At 53.0% G+C, this 16,590-nt stretch overlaps 1 protein-coding gene across 3 annotated transcripts; it reads right to left on the minus strand.

Annotated features, from left to right (window-relative positions):
• Positions 1-759: 759 nt before the first annotated feature.
• On the minus strand, positions 760-16,196 carry KBTBD11 (kelch repeat and BTB domain containing 11). Of its 3 annotated transcripts, XM_012788805.3 has the most exons (3): positions 15,955-16,196; positions 7,543-7,825; positions 760-7,459 (listed from the first exon to the last, which is right to left on the minus strand). In XM_012788805.3, the coding sequence occupies exon 3, from the start codon at positions 6,678-6,680 to the stop codon at positions 4,704-4,706; it is 1,977 nt and encodes a 658-aa protein (XP_012644259.2). In that variant the 5' UTR covers positions 6,681-7,459; positions 7,543-7,825; positions 15,955-16,196; the 3' UTR covers positions 760-4,703. The 3 variants fall into 3 exon arrangements, with proteins under 3 accessions (XP_012644259.2, XP_012644255.2, XP_012644258.2); XM_012788801.3 differs by lacking the exon at positions 7,543-7,825; XM_012788804.3 differs by lacking the exon at positions 15,955-16,196 and having other exon boundaries at positions 7,543-15,529.
• Between the last annotated feature and the right edge of the window lie 394 nt (positions 16,197-16,590).

Genomic DNA, 16,590 nt, shown 5'->3' on the forward strand with positions numbered 1-16,590 from the left:
TGTTTTCTGTCTTAGGACATCTGGCAGCTTGCGGAGCCTGCCAGCCTGGCCAGGCAGAGGCTGCCCCTGCCCAGAACGACCAAACTTGATGGCGGAGGGTGTGGCTGGGAGCCCCTCTGTCACAAGCAGACAGACCCCTCCTGAGCTCACTCTCCTCCTACCTGAGCCCAAATCGCCCCTGCCCTGAACCCCACACAGTGCCAGGTCCAGGCAGCAGAGGCCAGCGCTGCAGCCCAGGGCCACCGGCATCATTCGAGGAGCCGGTGCTACATGCAGACTGCACCCTGCCCCGCCGTGCCAGGGAAACCTTCACCGAGTCTGGCCCCGCTTCCTCTCACCCGTGCCCACCACCCTGGCATTTCCCCTGTGGCCCTGCATGGTGTGTGGCAACCCCATCCTCGCTGGGACCTGTGAGCTGTTTCCTTACTCCCGTGGCCATGCCAATACCAGGCCATGCCCGGCGTGGACGCCCGGGAGCCCCAAGCCTCTCTGGGCAGCTGGGCGGCCCAGCAGTCACAGCCTGGCTGGTCGGGGAGAGGCCCTGGGATGCACCTAGGGGAGGAGGAGACACCCCGCTCACACTTTCTGCCCTCCAGGAACCTCAGGAGCCACGGTGATCAACTCCCTGTTTAAGGGCCGGAGACGCCGGCCCTGTCTCCGCAGGCTCTGAGGCTCCCGGCCCCCCTGGAGAGCTCCCTGCACCTGGCGACCCGCTGCCAACAGGCAGAAAAGCAACCGAGGCACAGATTTCAGGAGGACTGGCGTTTTCCACGTGATTTATTTCATCTCAGTGTGAATTGACATTCATACAAGGCTTTACAGGATTTATGCCAAGGGTTTAAGAACTCAAGCATTAATAAATACATTAACTACACATGTATAGCGACAGCCGGCCTGAGCTTTGCCTTAAACAGGTATAGCTGATCTTTAATAAATGGCAACATTTGAGTGCTATTGAGAGCTTTAACAAGCTTTGGAGGTGCTCTAGGCTCACATCAGAACACATGTAGCCTTTCATGTCAGGTTAATTCAAACCAATTCACTCGGCAGGATTCAAGCACCTGCCAGGACTGGCTTCCGTGCTCGGTGCTTGAACACCTCCTGGTCTGGCTTCTTCCTGGACACAGAAAAAGTGTGAGTGATGTGGCTGCTGAAAGAAGTCTGGATGCAACTGAAACATTTGCAGGTTTCCATTTTTAGCTCATGTCATTACCTTATGAATTATAATATTGCAGAGGAAAAAAGGGAAAATGCAAACATTGATTTTTTTAATCCCAAAATGTAACTTTTTATAACCCAGGAAAGCATCTAAAATGGCAACACAAAAGAACAGTTTTGTTTACATTGGTCCTCCTAAAATGTTACGGCAGGTTACGTCCTGAATCTGTGTTGACTTTAGGAGTGGAGACAGGAACCTCCAAACCCAGACAATTTCGAAACCTTTCATAGGAAGTTACCTCAGAGGCCAACGGATTCCACAGCTGCCACCAGAATTAGGAGAGTGATGCGAGAAAGGAACAGAAATGGAACAGATGATTCACATCTTGCTTAAGTACTTGCAGCAAAACTGACACAGGTTAAGAGTTTTAACTAAGTTGTCAAAGGATGTGCGCAGCATTCATTCTCTCAAAGGAAAAGAAACAGGTGCCACTGCAGATGCAGAAATCAAACACCCACCGAGTTCCCAGTACAAGCTCCATAAAGCTGCCATGCCCTGGAGTTCAGTGTTGTTTCCAAGACAAAGAAGAAAACCATGAGCATGACACAGGTCTGAAGCTCATTCCTTTGGGTTCTGAGTGAACCTTGATTGACAACACAAAAGTCACTGCTTGTCAGCTCATGAGAACAACAAGGTTTCATGCACACACACTTTCCCCATAAAATACCACCATTCTTTGCAATTTCTGGAAACGTCAGTGTGCATGGGTTAATTTTATGAAAATCACAGATGGCTGTTGGAAAGGCATCAACCTCATCTGACTCTTCACTGATTGATAATCAGGAATATTTTCTAGTAACCCTTTTCCTAAATGGTGTTGGATGCAGTCTTAGAACGTCACATCAAATATAGAAAGATATTACTTTGCAGCATTAGATTTCCAGGGGCAATTCTCCTCCGCGATGTCTGGCGGCCCGCAGCAGTCCCCAAAACGGAGACCTTGCAGGGTGCGGCTTTTCTGTTTGTGTGATGGATGGATCAAACCACACCCCAGGTGCCCCATAAAAGCAAAAACTGGTGCTCAGGACATGTTGGGTCCTCTAGTATCTGTTCTTATGTGATATTACTATTTAGAAATATGATATATAATATGCTATATATTTTCAGAATGGGCTGGCTAGACATCCACTAATGGTTGGTGGTAGCTCCTTTTCCTTATTCTTCAGGTTTCTTTGTGTATTTCATTATGACAAGATGATGGGAAGTACCCGGCACTTTGTTGCCAGGTAACACCGGAAAGGATGCCGTGTGGGGTGCAGGCATTTCTTCACTACCTGAGATGCTAGAATAACACACAGAAACTCAGGCATGTTCCTGTGTGGCTGGCCACACCTGACATCCACCACTTCTCGTGTCTTGTGATGGGAACAATTCTACTCTGGGAGGCCCAACTGCAACATTGTATTTTCATACAGAAAACTTCACAGACATGATCTTGCAAATAAAATCACAGTGATAGTATTTTATGAATTTGATATTGAAGGGATGAAAATACTAGCCTGGGATGAAAGTATCAGCCTGGTCCCATTTCATATAAAAACTTTAGCATTAATATTACAATTCTAGAGAAAAATGTACTACAGTATGAGATGTACATTTCTTAAAAGAACATTACATTATTTGTTTCCTTTTGCTATAAGTACTTTTTCTACTACCATTTCTCCTGTATACTCCTATAAAAGACCAACGAAGTCAGGCAATAAAGTCTATTTTTCTTTCCTAAGACAATTCACCAAGCTGCCAAGATATCCACCAGGTTCACGAGTAATTGTGAGCAAGCACACAGGCCACCAGAATATACCTTCACTGAAACTACAAGTTCCACTCCTGGATCATGCATGAGGTTCAAGCTGATCATTTCTAAATACACTTAACTGAAACCTTTCACAACCACAGACTCTTTAAAAAGCATAACCTATTTTTCAATGGCCTACTCGTTTCTACAGCGATGGAAATTCCCATCACTGGATTAACAGGGAAATAATATTAAGGTATTCATAATTTCTTCCAATTATCTTCCAGTAACTTTCAATGTGTACTTTTCCAGTTTTACGAAAATGGATTGGATTCAGAATCCAAACCAGTTTGCCTCTCTTTGCAAGCAAGCATTTCATCCTTCAACTCCTGATAAGCAGTAAGTCCTGTCTGCACATATTTAAAAAGTCAAATATTTTATTAAATGAGGAAAGATCAATTGATTTGTTTATAATCCTTGCGCCCCTCAAAGCAGTGAATCTCCTGTTAATTCTACCGGGGTATGTTAGAATTCCCAATTACATAAATGTGGTGCATTTGCCGAACTGCAATAAAAATGCATGTTATTTCCCTGTTACATTCTTTTAACATGCCCATTGTCACTGGGCCACATTCTCTGGGCTGTAAAAGTTAATCTGCCTCATCACAGTTACATAATACGTAATTAAGACATCAAAAATAGTAGGTTCAAAATGTGCCTACACCTGTTTTTGGAATTGCCAAAAATAAATGATTTTAACCTTTTTTTTAAGGAATAATATTTCCTTTCATCTCGCTCTAACTCTGGAAGTGGTCAAGTAGATACGGTGGGTTGCCAAAGATTCCTTTTAAGGCAGACAAGCACCTTGTCGTAAGTCTTTCCCGTTTGATGTGCTATTTGGCAACATCTGGTCACCAAAGACTGAAAGTGATAGGTCCTCACTGCAGCACTGACCAAGGTCATCAACAGCCCTTGACCTGCAAACACTAAATCCATGTCACAGGGTGAGGCGGGCTGCCCTTGGGATTGGGAGCGTTTGGACACCTTGCGGTGTCAGAGGTGCCTTACGAGCAGTAACTTCCAACGTTTATTGGGCAGGAGCTCTTACTGTTGATCAAAGATTTGATGTTTGTTAAATTACTCCTTTTGGAGTTAAGCCAACCAAAACAAGTACATAGTAGCATGAGCTTTTAAACTAAATCAGAAAGAGCTTTAATTATCAGTTCTAACTTTAAACCTCAAGCCAAAGACAAAGACGTGTGACCCCTCGGTGGCTTCACTAATGGTGCGGGCTGGCCTATTTCTCGGATCACAAGACTGGCGGTGGCCCCGGGGACCCGCGTGGCTTTCTAAGTCAGGCTTGCTGTGCACCCTCGGGACAGGGGGGTGCCCCGGAGCGCACTTAGGGACACCAGGGACCCGCCCATGCGCCCTGAGGCCCAGTCTTCTGATTGCTTTCCTGTCTCCCTCGGGGATCCCGTCTCATCTGTAAGGCTGTCTGCTCACACACACCCTCTATCCGTCTTACGCCACCGACCCCATTAAGCAAAATAAGCAAGAAGGAATGCAGAATAGGCTGGCGGCAGTGTTCTCAGGGCTACCTCCACAGCAGTTAAGCGACCCACTGGCCAGTGGCCCACCCCACGCGTCTCCCTCCTCTCTTCCTCCACCCCCGCCGCCCTCCCCTTCCCACCGGAACCTCAGCCCACGGGGGCGGCTCCTCGGGCCCCAGAGCTACCCACGCCCGATCTACACTGCGCCCTGCTCCCCTCTGTCCGGCTTCTCAGGCAGGTTGAGCACGAACGGAAAGAGTGCGGCTCGAGCGTCCACGGGGGTCCCGGGGGCCTCGGGCTGGAAGCTGCCGCCCAGGCCCGCGTCGCCGCTGGGCTCTGCGTCCTGGGCGGGCACGAAGCGCCAGGTGCCCGCGCGGCTCACACAGTAGATGGTGCCGTCCAGGGCAGCGCAGCGGAAGGGCTGCAGGCCCGCGGGGGTGCCCGGCGGCCGCAGGAGCGAGGCGCACTGGCTCCACTGCTTGGCCAGGCAGTGGTAGCGCGAGACGCGGACGCCTCCACCAGGCCCGGACGCCGCCTGGGCGTCGCCACGGGCCCCGCACAGGTCGAAGCGGTAGATGAAGCCGTCGAGGGCCACCATGTCGGCCGAGCGCTCGCGGCTGCTGCTGCACGGGCACTCCTGCCACTCGTCGCGCCGGGGGTCGTACTTGAGCAGGCGGTAGAAGAGCGAGCCCCCGGACACGTAGATCTCGCCGTTACACGTGGTGGCCTCGTGGGCCACGGCGAAGGCGCCCCGGGGCAGCGGCGCCACTGGGACCCAGCGGTCTGCGCGCGGGTCATAGCGCTCTACGCTGAGCAGGCACTCGCCACCCACGGCGTACAGGTGTCCATCTAGGGCCAGCAGCTGCAGCTGCGAGCGCGCCTGGCGCAGGGGCCGCACCGTGCTCCAGTGGTCGGTGGCAGGGTTGTAGCAGAAGACCTGGTCGGACGGGCGCGCACGGCCGTCAGGACCCGCGGGCGCCACGCCGCCCGCCACGAAGAGGTAGTTGTAGAGCACGCACAGGCTGCAGCCCCGCGCCGGCGCGCCCTCAGGCAGCCGCGTCAGCTCGCGCCACTCGCCGGCCTCCGCGTGGTAGCAGTAGATGGCCGCGTCGCCGCGCGCGTCCGTGTCTCCTGAGGGGCTCTGCGGCCGGCTGCCGGTGCGCTCCCCGGACTGCCCGAGCGCCGCGGCCAGCAGGTGGGCGTGGCCGGCGCCCAGGCGGCGGCGCAGCAGCAGGTCGCGCTCAGCCCCCGACAGGCGCCCGAACACGGCGGGCTCGCGCAGCACCTCCAGGTAGTGGTCGCTCATGAAGCGGTACGCGGCGTCGCGCAGCTCCGAAAGCCGCTGCCGCTTGGCCACGCAGAGCACCTCATAGCAGTTGGCCAGGCTCAACTGCGGGCCCACGGCGTCGGTGGCGCGCTGCGCGGCGCCAGGCAGCTGCAGGCGGCGCGCGCCGGCCACCACCTCGGCCACGTTGTCGGGCCGTACGCCTGCCATGCGCCCGCTGTATGCGTCGGCCAGCAGCAGCCGCAGCGCCGCCAGGCTCACGCCCTGCACCCGCAGCACGTCCCGCGACGCGCGCGCGCGGAAGAAGTCGCTGCGCGCCGCCAGCACCGACTTGTGCGCGCGGAGCCGGCGGCCCGACACCTCGATGACCAGGTCCGGCTCCCCGTAGGCGGCCGCGGCCCCCGGCGGCACTGGCGCGGGCTCCCCGGGGTCCTCCAGGCACTCGGGCTCCCCTGGAGACGCGGGCTCCTGAGGACACGCGCGCTCCTCCGGGGACGCGAGCTCTTCCGGGAATGCGCGCTCTTCAGGGGACGCGGACTCTTCCGGGGACGAGGCGCCCGCGCTGCTAGCCTCCCACTGCCGGTCCACCACCCGCTGGCCGCGCCGACAAGGGGGCGGGGAGGTCGCGGCGTCCTCCACCGCGGAGGCGCGGGACTGTGGCGGGGAGTCGTCCCCGGAGCTGAAGCACAGGGACGCGCTGAGGCTGCAGGGTGTCTGCGCCGGGGACGCAGCGCCCGCCCCCCCGGCCGCGCCTGGCGGCTGCGGGCTGCCCTCTCCTGGAGTCCCGGCCTGGGAGCGCGCTCCGTGGGCAAAGGCGTCCCCGGGCTCGGCCCCGCGGACGCGGTCGTCCCCCGGGTAGAGGACGCAGGGGGCCACTGAGTTCTCCATGGGTGGGCTGTGTCGCCTCCCGCCCGTGTGGCAGCCCCGAAGGTCCTGTCAAGGTCAGTGCTGACTCAGTAGGGGGTTCTGGCTGCAGGAGCTTTCCTGGCACGCGATCGAATTTCACTTCTGTGAGTCCACGATTTTTTTTTTTTTTTTGCTAGCACGCCGCCCCTCCTCACCCGGCCCACACTCCCGGGAGGGGGGCGTGTCCAACTCTCGCTGAACTTTGGGCCGCAGTAACCTCAACACTGGCTGTGCGCTCGGGTGTCCACGCCAGCGACTGCGTTGTCAGCAGCGGGGCGGGCGGAGGGGTGGCCGCTGCCTGACTGCGGTTCTGCCCCCGCAGCGCTGGGGTGTCCGGCGCACAGCGCCTCTGGGCAGGCTCTGGCCTGTAGGGGTGTTTGTCCCACAAGGCTTTCTGTGCCACCGCGCTGGTCCCTCAAGACCAGCCGACCGGAGACAGGCGGACCAAACCTCAGAGCTTTGAACTGAAGCCCGCTTTCTGTGGAGACCAGCCCAGGTGGGCTTTGCTTCCTGGTGGTTGCTCCGGGGGTCGCCTGCAGGACGTCTGTCCCGTGCCCCCGCGCCTGAAGCAGCTCCCGCCCTGCGTCTGCGCCCTCGCCGCGCCCGGGCACCCGCGGTTCACCCGCAGGCGGGCGTCAGGGGCAGCCCCTGTCCACAGCGGGAGGACCTTCCTCACTCCTCAGCCTGGAGCCTTCCTCTGCGGCTTCCTCTGCGGGGGTAGCAGGTGTTTCCACAGCAGTCCGCCACTGCTTTCCTGGTTCCTGTTTATGGGAGAAAGAGAGAGGATGTCGGAATTGGCGTTTTTTTTCAGCATGGTTACTGCGTGTCAGTGGGGTCTACACACCTCCCTCCCCGACCTTCAGATCATGGAATCCGGTTTCGGTGGCCAAGGGGACTCGGATGCTCCACTGCTGCAGTGTGGTGATTCGGACAGGCAGAATTATTTAGGCATTTTTAAAAAGTGCCTTCTCTTCCTCTCCTGACTTCCAGGACTAGGAAGGAGAACCCAGTTCAAGTAACAGGCAGTGCCAGACATTGTGGCCTTGAATACTTTAGGTTGAACAGTATGACATTGCTAGTTCTGTAGGTCAAAAGCAGCCAAGTGTCAACAATCTCGTATTTTCAACCTAAAAAAAAAAGTATGCATAGAATCAAGAACTCCTGTTAGTGAGAAAGCATGGCTGGCTCTGTAATTGTATTCATTTTATTTACATATGACAGTTTCCTTTAGGTCTTTTCTAGTCCATTTTTTCAAACTCAGTCACAAAAAATTTTTGCAGAAAGGTGCTAGGACACTGCCTTGGAATTGGTGTCAGCCAACAACTTATATGACAGGCTGCAAATGGCTCCAATTCCTAAACCCATTTGAACTGGTCATTCCTAGAATTACATCTCTGGCAAACCTCAGAGCAGCAACGATCCAAGCAGCTGAAATGCAGCAAAGGAGAAGTCAGAGCGAAAGGGCTGCAGTATTTGGAAGACAGACGTGAGCACCTGCAGATGGATTACAGAATAACACAGTATCTTTCCTGAACTGGCAGAAGCTTCCCTGAGACTCCCTGATGTATACTGGGAGGACACTGTGAGGTCTTAGAGTCAACATGAGCCAAATTATGTTCTAGCTTTCTCAAGAAAAGAATGTGAACAAGAAAAACATACCAAGTAGGACTCAGGCTTATCATTATGTAGAATGTGTGTTCACCTCTTAAATGAGATAAAGTGATATTTAGCCCCCTTCCCTGAACATGTTCTGATGCTCTACTTATATAGGGTACCATTCCCTGCTCCCTATAAATGCTCAGGGGTGTGTGTGGATATATATATATATATGTATACATATGGATATATTTCTATATATCTCAATCTTTACACACATACACACCCCAATCTTCCTGCTACTGAAAGGGCTTTCCTATTATTCTCAGAAATAAAAATGTCTTCAAGTTGGAAATTCAAGACACTCAGTCTCCTCCCTCTCTCTCTGCCAGGTGTCTTTCACAGCAAATGTTCTGGCCTGGTCACCACAGGTGGGGCATGGCTGTGTGACACCTGGAAATGCAATGTTAAGAAGATTGTCCACAACCCAGAAGCTCTGCCCCACAGTGTGGGCGTCCCACGTCCTGAGGACTCCGGGGCTGTGTGGCCCCTCAGCTGAGTCCCACCCCACTGCTCTCCTGGGCTGCCACCTGCCATCTCCTGGTCCAGGGCCCTAGAAAGGACCTCGGGCCACAGCGTCGAGCAAACGCAGACTGGAAACACTGTGAAGATGTGTTGGTGACGTGCTCGGGCAGCCCTGAGGGCTTCCGGAGCTTTCCCAGTCAGTTGAGCCATCCGGGGAAACGGAGATCCAAACTAAACGTACATTTTGGGCTCAGACATATGAACCTAAATGTTTGAAATAAAGGCAGAGACCTGGCTCTCTTCTTTGGCCTGTTCTTTTAACTCTGTTGCTATACAGTCCCGAAGCCCGTGGACTGTAGGAACCTGCTGCAAGACATTTCTTTCCCTGGCCAAGACGGGGTCTCAGGACTGCCCTCTGCAGCCGCCCAGTCACTGTAGGGCACACGCCTGAGCCCCGAGTTGTCCCTGGATAGCGGCATCCACTGAAAGGGAAGCTTCGCAATAGAACAGATTTTAAGAGCTTACATGTGGAACTCCACCCTTTAACCACTTGGCGCGGCGCTCACTGGCCGAGAAGCCTCGCCCACAGCGGCACTCACAGTCCGCACGATCATTTGTGCTGTGCATGGACGACGAGTCCGTTTTGCTCTTGTGTGATGAGGACAGCTTGAAAGCACTGAAAGCTTATTTTACTTTACAGGCAGCTTTACTTGTAATGTAAATCAGAATAGGTAACATATACATATTTTCATTATGTTTTTTTCATTATGTCATTTATTATGTTATTTTTAAATGTTTGCAATTTTATTTTGATAAATGAAAAATTAGAAAAGTCATATCACGGCTGTCAGCTAAAGTTGCTGTGCGCGTTCATCTGTGGCTGTCGACTACAGTCGACCCTGGTACCGAAGTGGTTAAAAGTCCTTAATCCTGAAAGAATGTCTGATAAGAATGTAGTTCATTGCAGCTTCAGTTGAGCAAGAGTGACTTCTCACGGGTGAGATACCATCAGAAGCCGTCGTCCCGTCCAGCAATCTCTGTGGTGTCAATACAGAAGCCATCTGGTGACAGGGTAAGTGTCCCTTATCCAAAATGCCTGGGACCAGAAGTGTTTTAGATTAAAAAAAAAGATTTTAAAAAAAAACTTTTTTAAAAAAGATTTTGAATATTTGCATTTATATTTACATCCCAAATCCAAAATGCTCCAGCAAGCATTTCCTTTGATCGTCACACCAGTGCTCAAAAAGTTTCAGATGTTGGAGTATTTGGGATTTGGGGTGCGCAACCGGTACCCGGGATAGAACTGGCTCTCGTTCCAGCTAAGCCGAGCAAGGATAGAACTCAGTCCTGTCAAAAATCACGATCCTGGAGTTGATCATAGCTCCACTGCGTTTCCTCCCAACACCCACAGGCTTCCGAGTCGTGCCCTTTCGAGTGCTCTTCCAGCAGCTTCCACCAATGCTCCCTCCCCGTCCCCATGTGCCCCTCGACATGTTGCAGAGCCGGGTCAGGATGTGGCCTGACAGCATGGCACGGCCGTGGAGTCCCGCTGCCCTGCGGCCACAAGGACCTGCCCAGACAGTCCGTCTGCAGCCAGCGGTCGGGTGAGCCTGTCTCGGTCCACTGCGGTCAGCAAGGCTGTGGCTGGACACATGCATGTTGTCAGACGTGACAGATCCGTGGCTACGGTGCCCAGCGGTAGGAGGGCAGCATGTCAAGTGCTGAGATGACACCTCAGCTGTCCCTCCCCCTGGAGGCTCTGGGGCAGCTTTTCCAGAAGATGGTTCCATTGCACGAGAAGTACCCAGCCTGCTCCCGACTCTGCCTTTAGGCTCCGAAAGGTAAGAGATTAAATGGGGCGCCCTTTCCTCTTGCAGACGGTGTTAGAAGAAACTCAACATGAAGAGTTGTGTCTTTCTTTTCTTTTTTTTTCCACAATGACCCATTACTGTGATTTTTGCCTTAAAATGGAAGGGGACAAGTCAGCCCATTTCAGTTCAGCAGTCCTCTGAGATGGCAGCCTCCCTGCTGAGACTGCTGGTGCCAGATCCCTCTGGACTGGAAGGCTGGGATTTCCAAAGGGATTTTTCCCATGTTTTGTGGGAATTCCACTAAGAGGCTCCCTGAGGATTGTGGACAGGGCATCTGTCCTTGTCACTGTGAAACAACTGGAAACTCCCCGCCTGATCGGGGCATTTGGAAGGATTTTTTCCTGATCATGTTCATGATTAATACTAATATTTCCCGAGCCGCACATGTGGGGCATCACAGTTGGATGGTGAGCGCAAGCTAAGCAGAACTCTTTCCTGGGAAGGAGTGTGGTGGATGCAGGGACAAGTTCTCTTCTTGCCTGCAGTTAGGAAATCTACTAAGAACAAGGTTTAATAAAATACAATGTATGTGCCGTGTTTCCCCCAAAATAAGACAGGGTCTAATATTTATTTTTCCTCAAGAAGACAACCTAGGGCTTATTTTTAGAGGATGTGTTATTTTTTAAGTACGGAACAACAATCTACATTTATTCAAACATAGTTAAGTCGTCTTCTTCTGGAACACCATCGTAACTCTCCAAACCCCGAATTCCATCCTGAATTTCTTGTGACTCTATTTCCTTTAGAACCACTGGCCCCAATCTCTCATGTTGAGCACTAGAGCTCTCCTGGGGCAGATGAGAAGGGCTGCTCGTGTTCTTTACCGCTCAGCAACGAAATGCCTGGGTTGTGCAGATGCGCTGTGTAGCCACGCCCATCACTACGTCTTATTTTCAGGGTAGGGCTTCTATTGTGCAAATGCTTAGAAATACTGCTAGGGCTTATTTTATGGGTAGGTCTTATTTTTGGGGAAACACGGTAGCATTTTCCCCCAAAGGACACACATTTCTTCCTGACCTTATACCTATCTATAAGCAATTTTTTAAGCTTCTATAACTTTCTTCACTATTAATGTGAATTTAAAAATACAACTGTGTATGCTTTCCCATCGTGGGCATTAGTTTATATATTGAATGTGAACATTTATTAAAAATTAAATCTCATACTTCATTATAATAATACTGGTTGCTAAAAAGAAACTTTCTTTCAAATAGTCACAGCTTTATTTTTTTTTTTTAAAAAATATGTGTTAATAATAACTGAGGCAGCTTCTGGAAACCTCCATTCCTTACTGGCTGCATCTTCCCTGTGAGGCATGCCTGACTCCCCACCTGCAAGGTCAGAGTCCTTGGAAGTAGGACCTTTGTGCTTTCACTTGCTTAGCAAGTAGCCAGGACCTCATGGGGTTAATTAAGTATACTAACTCATAAGTATAGGAAAAATTATAGAGTCTCAGAAACTTGCAGGGAACCTCAAGATTTCTATTTGATGCTAGAATGTGTTGATTCACTTTCAGCCGTTCATGCAAACATTGTTTTCAAGGTTATTTCTTCTTTAGGTTCCAGTTAAAGCGCGTCCACGGTCTCTGGGCACACCTGGCCCTGGGTGGGAGGGACAGAAGGGAAGCCCCAAGCCATGGCTGCAGGAGCCCCATGAAGCTCGCAGTCCTTGCTCTGAGCCGATGCGCATTTCCTCCATATTCTTTAAAGCATGGAATATCACATTAGGGGGACCATGGAAACATGCAGGATGATGCTGCCTGGAGCTAGTCGGCAGAACATATCACTCAGGAAGCACTTTTGCATTCTGAAATGCATCCTATTAGCGACCCTCTGCGGCTACTAACAGCAAGGCTCTGTGCTGAGTCTCGGGGGACATGATCGGTGGTCGTCTGCTCTTAGCGTCTGCCTTTAAGGTATCTGTCACCGTTCAAGCAGTGAGATTCCACATGGATAAAAGAAAATTAAAACAAATTTTAGGAAATATTTTCTGTGTAGTTTAGAAATGGAGAGGGTGTCTGCTGAGGGATGCAGTTTGCTGAGAGATCATAAGTAAGGGGGTGTCCTACAGTAGTAAATCAAGTGACATTAATTAGAGTCTATTCCACCAAAGCTCGATCTATAATTTTTTTTTGAGGGACATTCTAAAAGACCAGATGGACTTTCATATAACCTGATGACACACAAGTTATCATAAAAATATGCCAGCGAGCGTGTATTCTGCCAGGTAGTGTTCTCCCATGTGCTATGTCATATTGACGTAACGGACCCTCATGACCGTTCTGCTAGGTGTTCTGTTTGGCCTACCTCAGAGAGGAGGAAATAAGGTGTTTTGTGACTTCACCAATATCACGCAATTCATAAGCCATGCAGGTGTAAGGGGCACAGCCAGAAACTGAACCAGGCAGGGGGCTCTGGCGCCCATGCCATTAGCCCCTGTGCCACAATGCCTCTTAGATCATTCTGTGGACGCCAATCCTGAGCTGACGTCTGCCACACCCAGGCACTGGGTTGATCGAAGCCTGCAAAACATTTGGAAGGGTCTGTCCACTGTCCATCCATTGTGCAAGCACAATGCTCATAAGTCTGGATACTCTGCCTGGTCCTGAGAATGAAGTAGGTGGAGAGAGGGCAGCCCATCCCACATTCGGACAGAGCCAGCCCAGCTCCACCAGCCCAACCCACACAACGTCACCGGGGTGCATTACTTTTTCATTCTTTTTTCCTCCTGTGACTGTACATTTTCCAGTAATCTTCAAGTTCATAGATCCTTTCATTCTGCTTGCTCAGTCCTGCTTTTGGCATGCCCTATTGTATTTTTCATTTCATTCATTGTATTTTTCAGCTCCAGAATTTCTGTTTGATTTTTTTTCTATCATAATTTCAATGTCTATTAAATTTTTTATTTTGGTTATTATTTTAGCCTTCCCCTCCTGCCCTCCCTTGCGATGCCGTCTCACGTTTCCATTCTCAGATCAAGATTCCCTTGTTATTTGCATTCAGAGGAATTTATTCAGAGCACTTGTCTCAGTTTATTATTACACATGAAATAACATAATTGTATGTTTAATGCCCTTTACCATATTAGAGTCTAAGCTGCAGGGAGGGGGAGACTGGGTTTATTTTACTCCCGGCACCTACAACTGTACCTGACCCACAGCGGGCATTCAATAAATATTCATGAAAGAAGGAAAATTAATGCCTAATCCTCCAAACAAAATACGCACAAGAGGCCTTGATGATTTCAGCATCACGAACTTGCTTGGTGGCAAAAGGTAAACTCCTAGAAGTTTTCGTTTTATTCTTAAAGTTATTGCTCACTGTTAAATATTTTGCAAATACGTGCCAGCTACCAACGCTATAATTTCAGCTTAATGACAACGATGTCAAGAGGCAAACCAAAGTCAAGACCACAACTGAGACCATAAGCCCTGCCCTCCAGAGAAGAGTGGAGATTCCCCAGAGTCACTGAGGGAGCGTGCGCAGGACAGAGCTGCTGCTCTCGGGGCCCCTCCTCAGTCTCACTACGAGGAGACCTTCTTGGCCACAGCCTGGGATGCAAGGAGGATTAGAGGCATTACAGCTGCCTAAGTAATTCCAGATTTGCAGCAGAGCTATTATTACGGAGCAATTTATGCTGTTGGTATTTAGAAAACAACTGAAATATGAGCCCAGACAGAGGCTTTCGCAGCTTGCAGAGCCTCCTTTTCAGAGCAGGAACAAAGGCATAGACAGTATCATTGAATCTGAAGATTTCCCGTTGCTGAAGTTGCTGCTACTTGTGCTGGAACTTACAGAAGCTGGATTGGGAAAGACAAGAACTGTGTGGGAAAACGTTTAGAAACGATGTGACGGTCCCCAAACCACCTTTCCAGATTCTTCTGTCCTCCCAGGGTCTGTGGGGGGCAGGTCACTGTACCCAACACTGCAGGCAACCGTAAACCAAGGGGGGAAGGGTCTGTGTCTCTAAACACATCTAGACATAGAAAAGATGCAGGAAAACCAGTGTCACAATCTATGGGACCACCTGGGTATGTGCATGTGGCCTGTCATGGACCAGAACACCACTTTGCTGCACCCGGCTGTCCGGTTAGCAAAACCTCTTAACCTTAACTTCTTTCATCCTGTGCTTTCTGATTACACAACCGACGATGCCTATGTGATTGACAGGAAAGGCTCCAAGACTTTTTTATCTTATTAAAGTTTTTGCTTAGCTATCCCAGATGGGCGCACTGGACGGCCAACTTCCGGGAACGTGCAGACATCGACTGTCGCTGGAGCAGATCCGCAGCACAGGGCAGCCCCCAAGCGTGATGTGGGGTGTGGGGGGATTATTCTAATAATAGCACCCTGTTAGCTCGGGATAAGGCCGGAGGGCTCCAGGGACAGCCATCAGGAGTCCCTGTTAGAGAATTAAGTGAATGCCCTTCAGTGGGAACGGGGACTTCCCGCTTAGCGCCCAGGGTTTGCACAGGAGCCTGGGGACCCGCAGGTGGCTGAGCAGAAAGAACTAAAGCCCCTTATCGCCCCGAGGCGTCCCTTTTCTCTCCAAGCCTTAGTTAGCATAGAGGCTTGGGCTGGGGGGTAGGTACAGAGTATGTTCTTGCAGGAATCTAAGAGGTGTCGGAGCTGCCAGCCTGAGACCCAGGAGGGACTTGGCGGGGGCGAGGGGTCCCCCCGGGAGGCGGTGGGGCTGCGTTCAAACTCCACTCCGGCGTTTCCGAGCTGCGGCTGGGCTAGGCAGCCACAGGCGGTCTTCACCTAAGGCCAGCTCGCTCCCTCCCTTCCACGCGCCCAGAACCGCGGAAGGGCTGTCGGGGGCGGACAGGATCCGGGGACGCCGGCGAGACCCCGAGTGCAGGACCCTGCCACTCGCTCCGTGCGGCCGTTCCCTGTGATGCCCATCTGCGCCCAGCGCCAGGAGGAGCAGCCCGGCACAGGCAGCAGCCCCCGCCCGCCCCAGCCGCCGCGCGCTCCTGCTCAGCCCGCCAGGATCCGGCGCGGGAGGGCGGCGGGACTGTGCGGTCCAGCCAGGGGCGACCACGGTTGGATCCGCGGGCGCAGCCCCCGCAGGCGCTCATTGTCCTCTCAGTTCCTGCGGGAGGCCCGGGGGAGACCCCACGCGGCTCTGGGGCCAGTGGAGACGCGGCCCCCGCACTCCCGCGCCCGCGCCGCCCCGCTGGAGCCAGCTCCGTCCCGGCCTCTCCCACCCAACCAGCGCCCCCGGGGCTTCCTTCCCCGGCCGCCCCCCGGACCCACCCTTACCTCGCCGCTCTGCGTAGCTCCCTCCACCCCGGCGCCCACCGGAGCCCTAGACGCGCTGCCTGGCGGGGGTCTCCGGCGCGCATGCGCACGGGCCCCTTCCCGCGCACCTGCGGGCGCCGCGGTCCTGGGCTGCGCGGGGCCGGGAGCCGGTGGTCGCGCCAGGCAGGGCCGGGCTCTGAACTCGCTTAGGCCGCGCGGGGCCTGAGCGCTCCGAGGGGCGCGCGCCGGAGCCGGGCGGGGGCGCGTCCGGGCCTGGGCGCGCGTGCACAAGAGAGCCGCCCCCGGGCCTCCGGGGCTGCCTGGCACGTCCGCTCCAGCGCCTCCAGCCGCTGGGCCCTGCCGGGGTTGGTCCAGGTGCGGGGGGTCCACGGGCCGGGGCGCTTCCTGCAGCAGGGCCCGCTGCAGCCGGCGGGACGAGCGGGGCGAGCAGCAGGTGCCCGGGGCGCGGACCCGCCGGTCCCGATCCCTGGGCCAGCACTTTCTCCCGTCCTATCCCCCATCTCCACCTACAAACCGCGGAGTAAAGGAACGTGGTGTTTTTGTGTTTCTGGAGAAGCAGAGGCGATGCGTTGCTGGCCTACTCAGTGCTTAAAACCCTGCTGTCTGCCGCCCTGTTTCCCAGAGACAAGTGGACGT

Source organism: Microcebus murinus, chromosome 24 (genome assembly GCF_040939455.1).
Source record: "Microcebus murinus isolate Inina chromosome 24, M.murinus_Inina_mat1.0, whole genome shotgun sequence".
Lineage (NCBI taxonomy): Eukaryota > Metazoa > Chordata > Mammalia > Primates > Cheirogaleidae > Microcebus > Microcebus murinus.

What these genes read in the sequence shown, in the direction of transcription:
- KBTBD11 (XM_012788801.3), bottom strand. Translation starts at nt 6,680, where the DNA reads ATGGAGAACTCAGTGGCCCCCTGCGTCCTCTACCCGGGGGACGACCGC.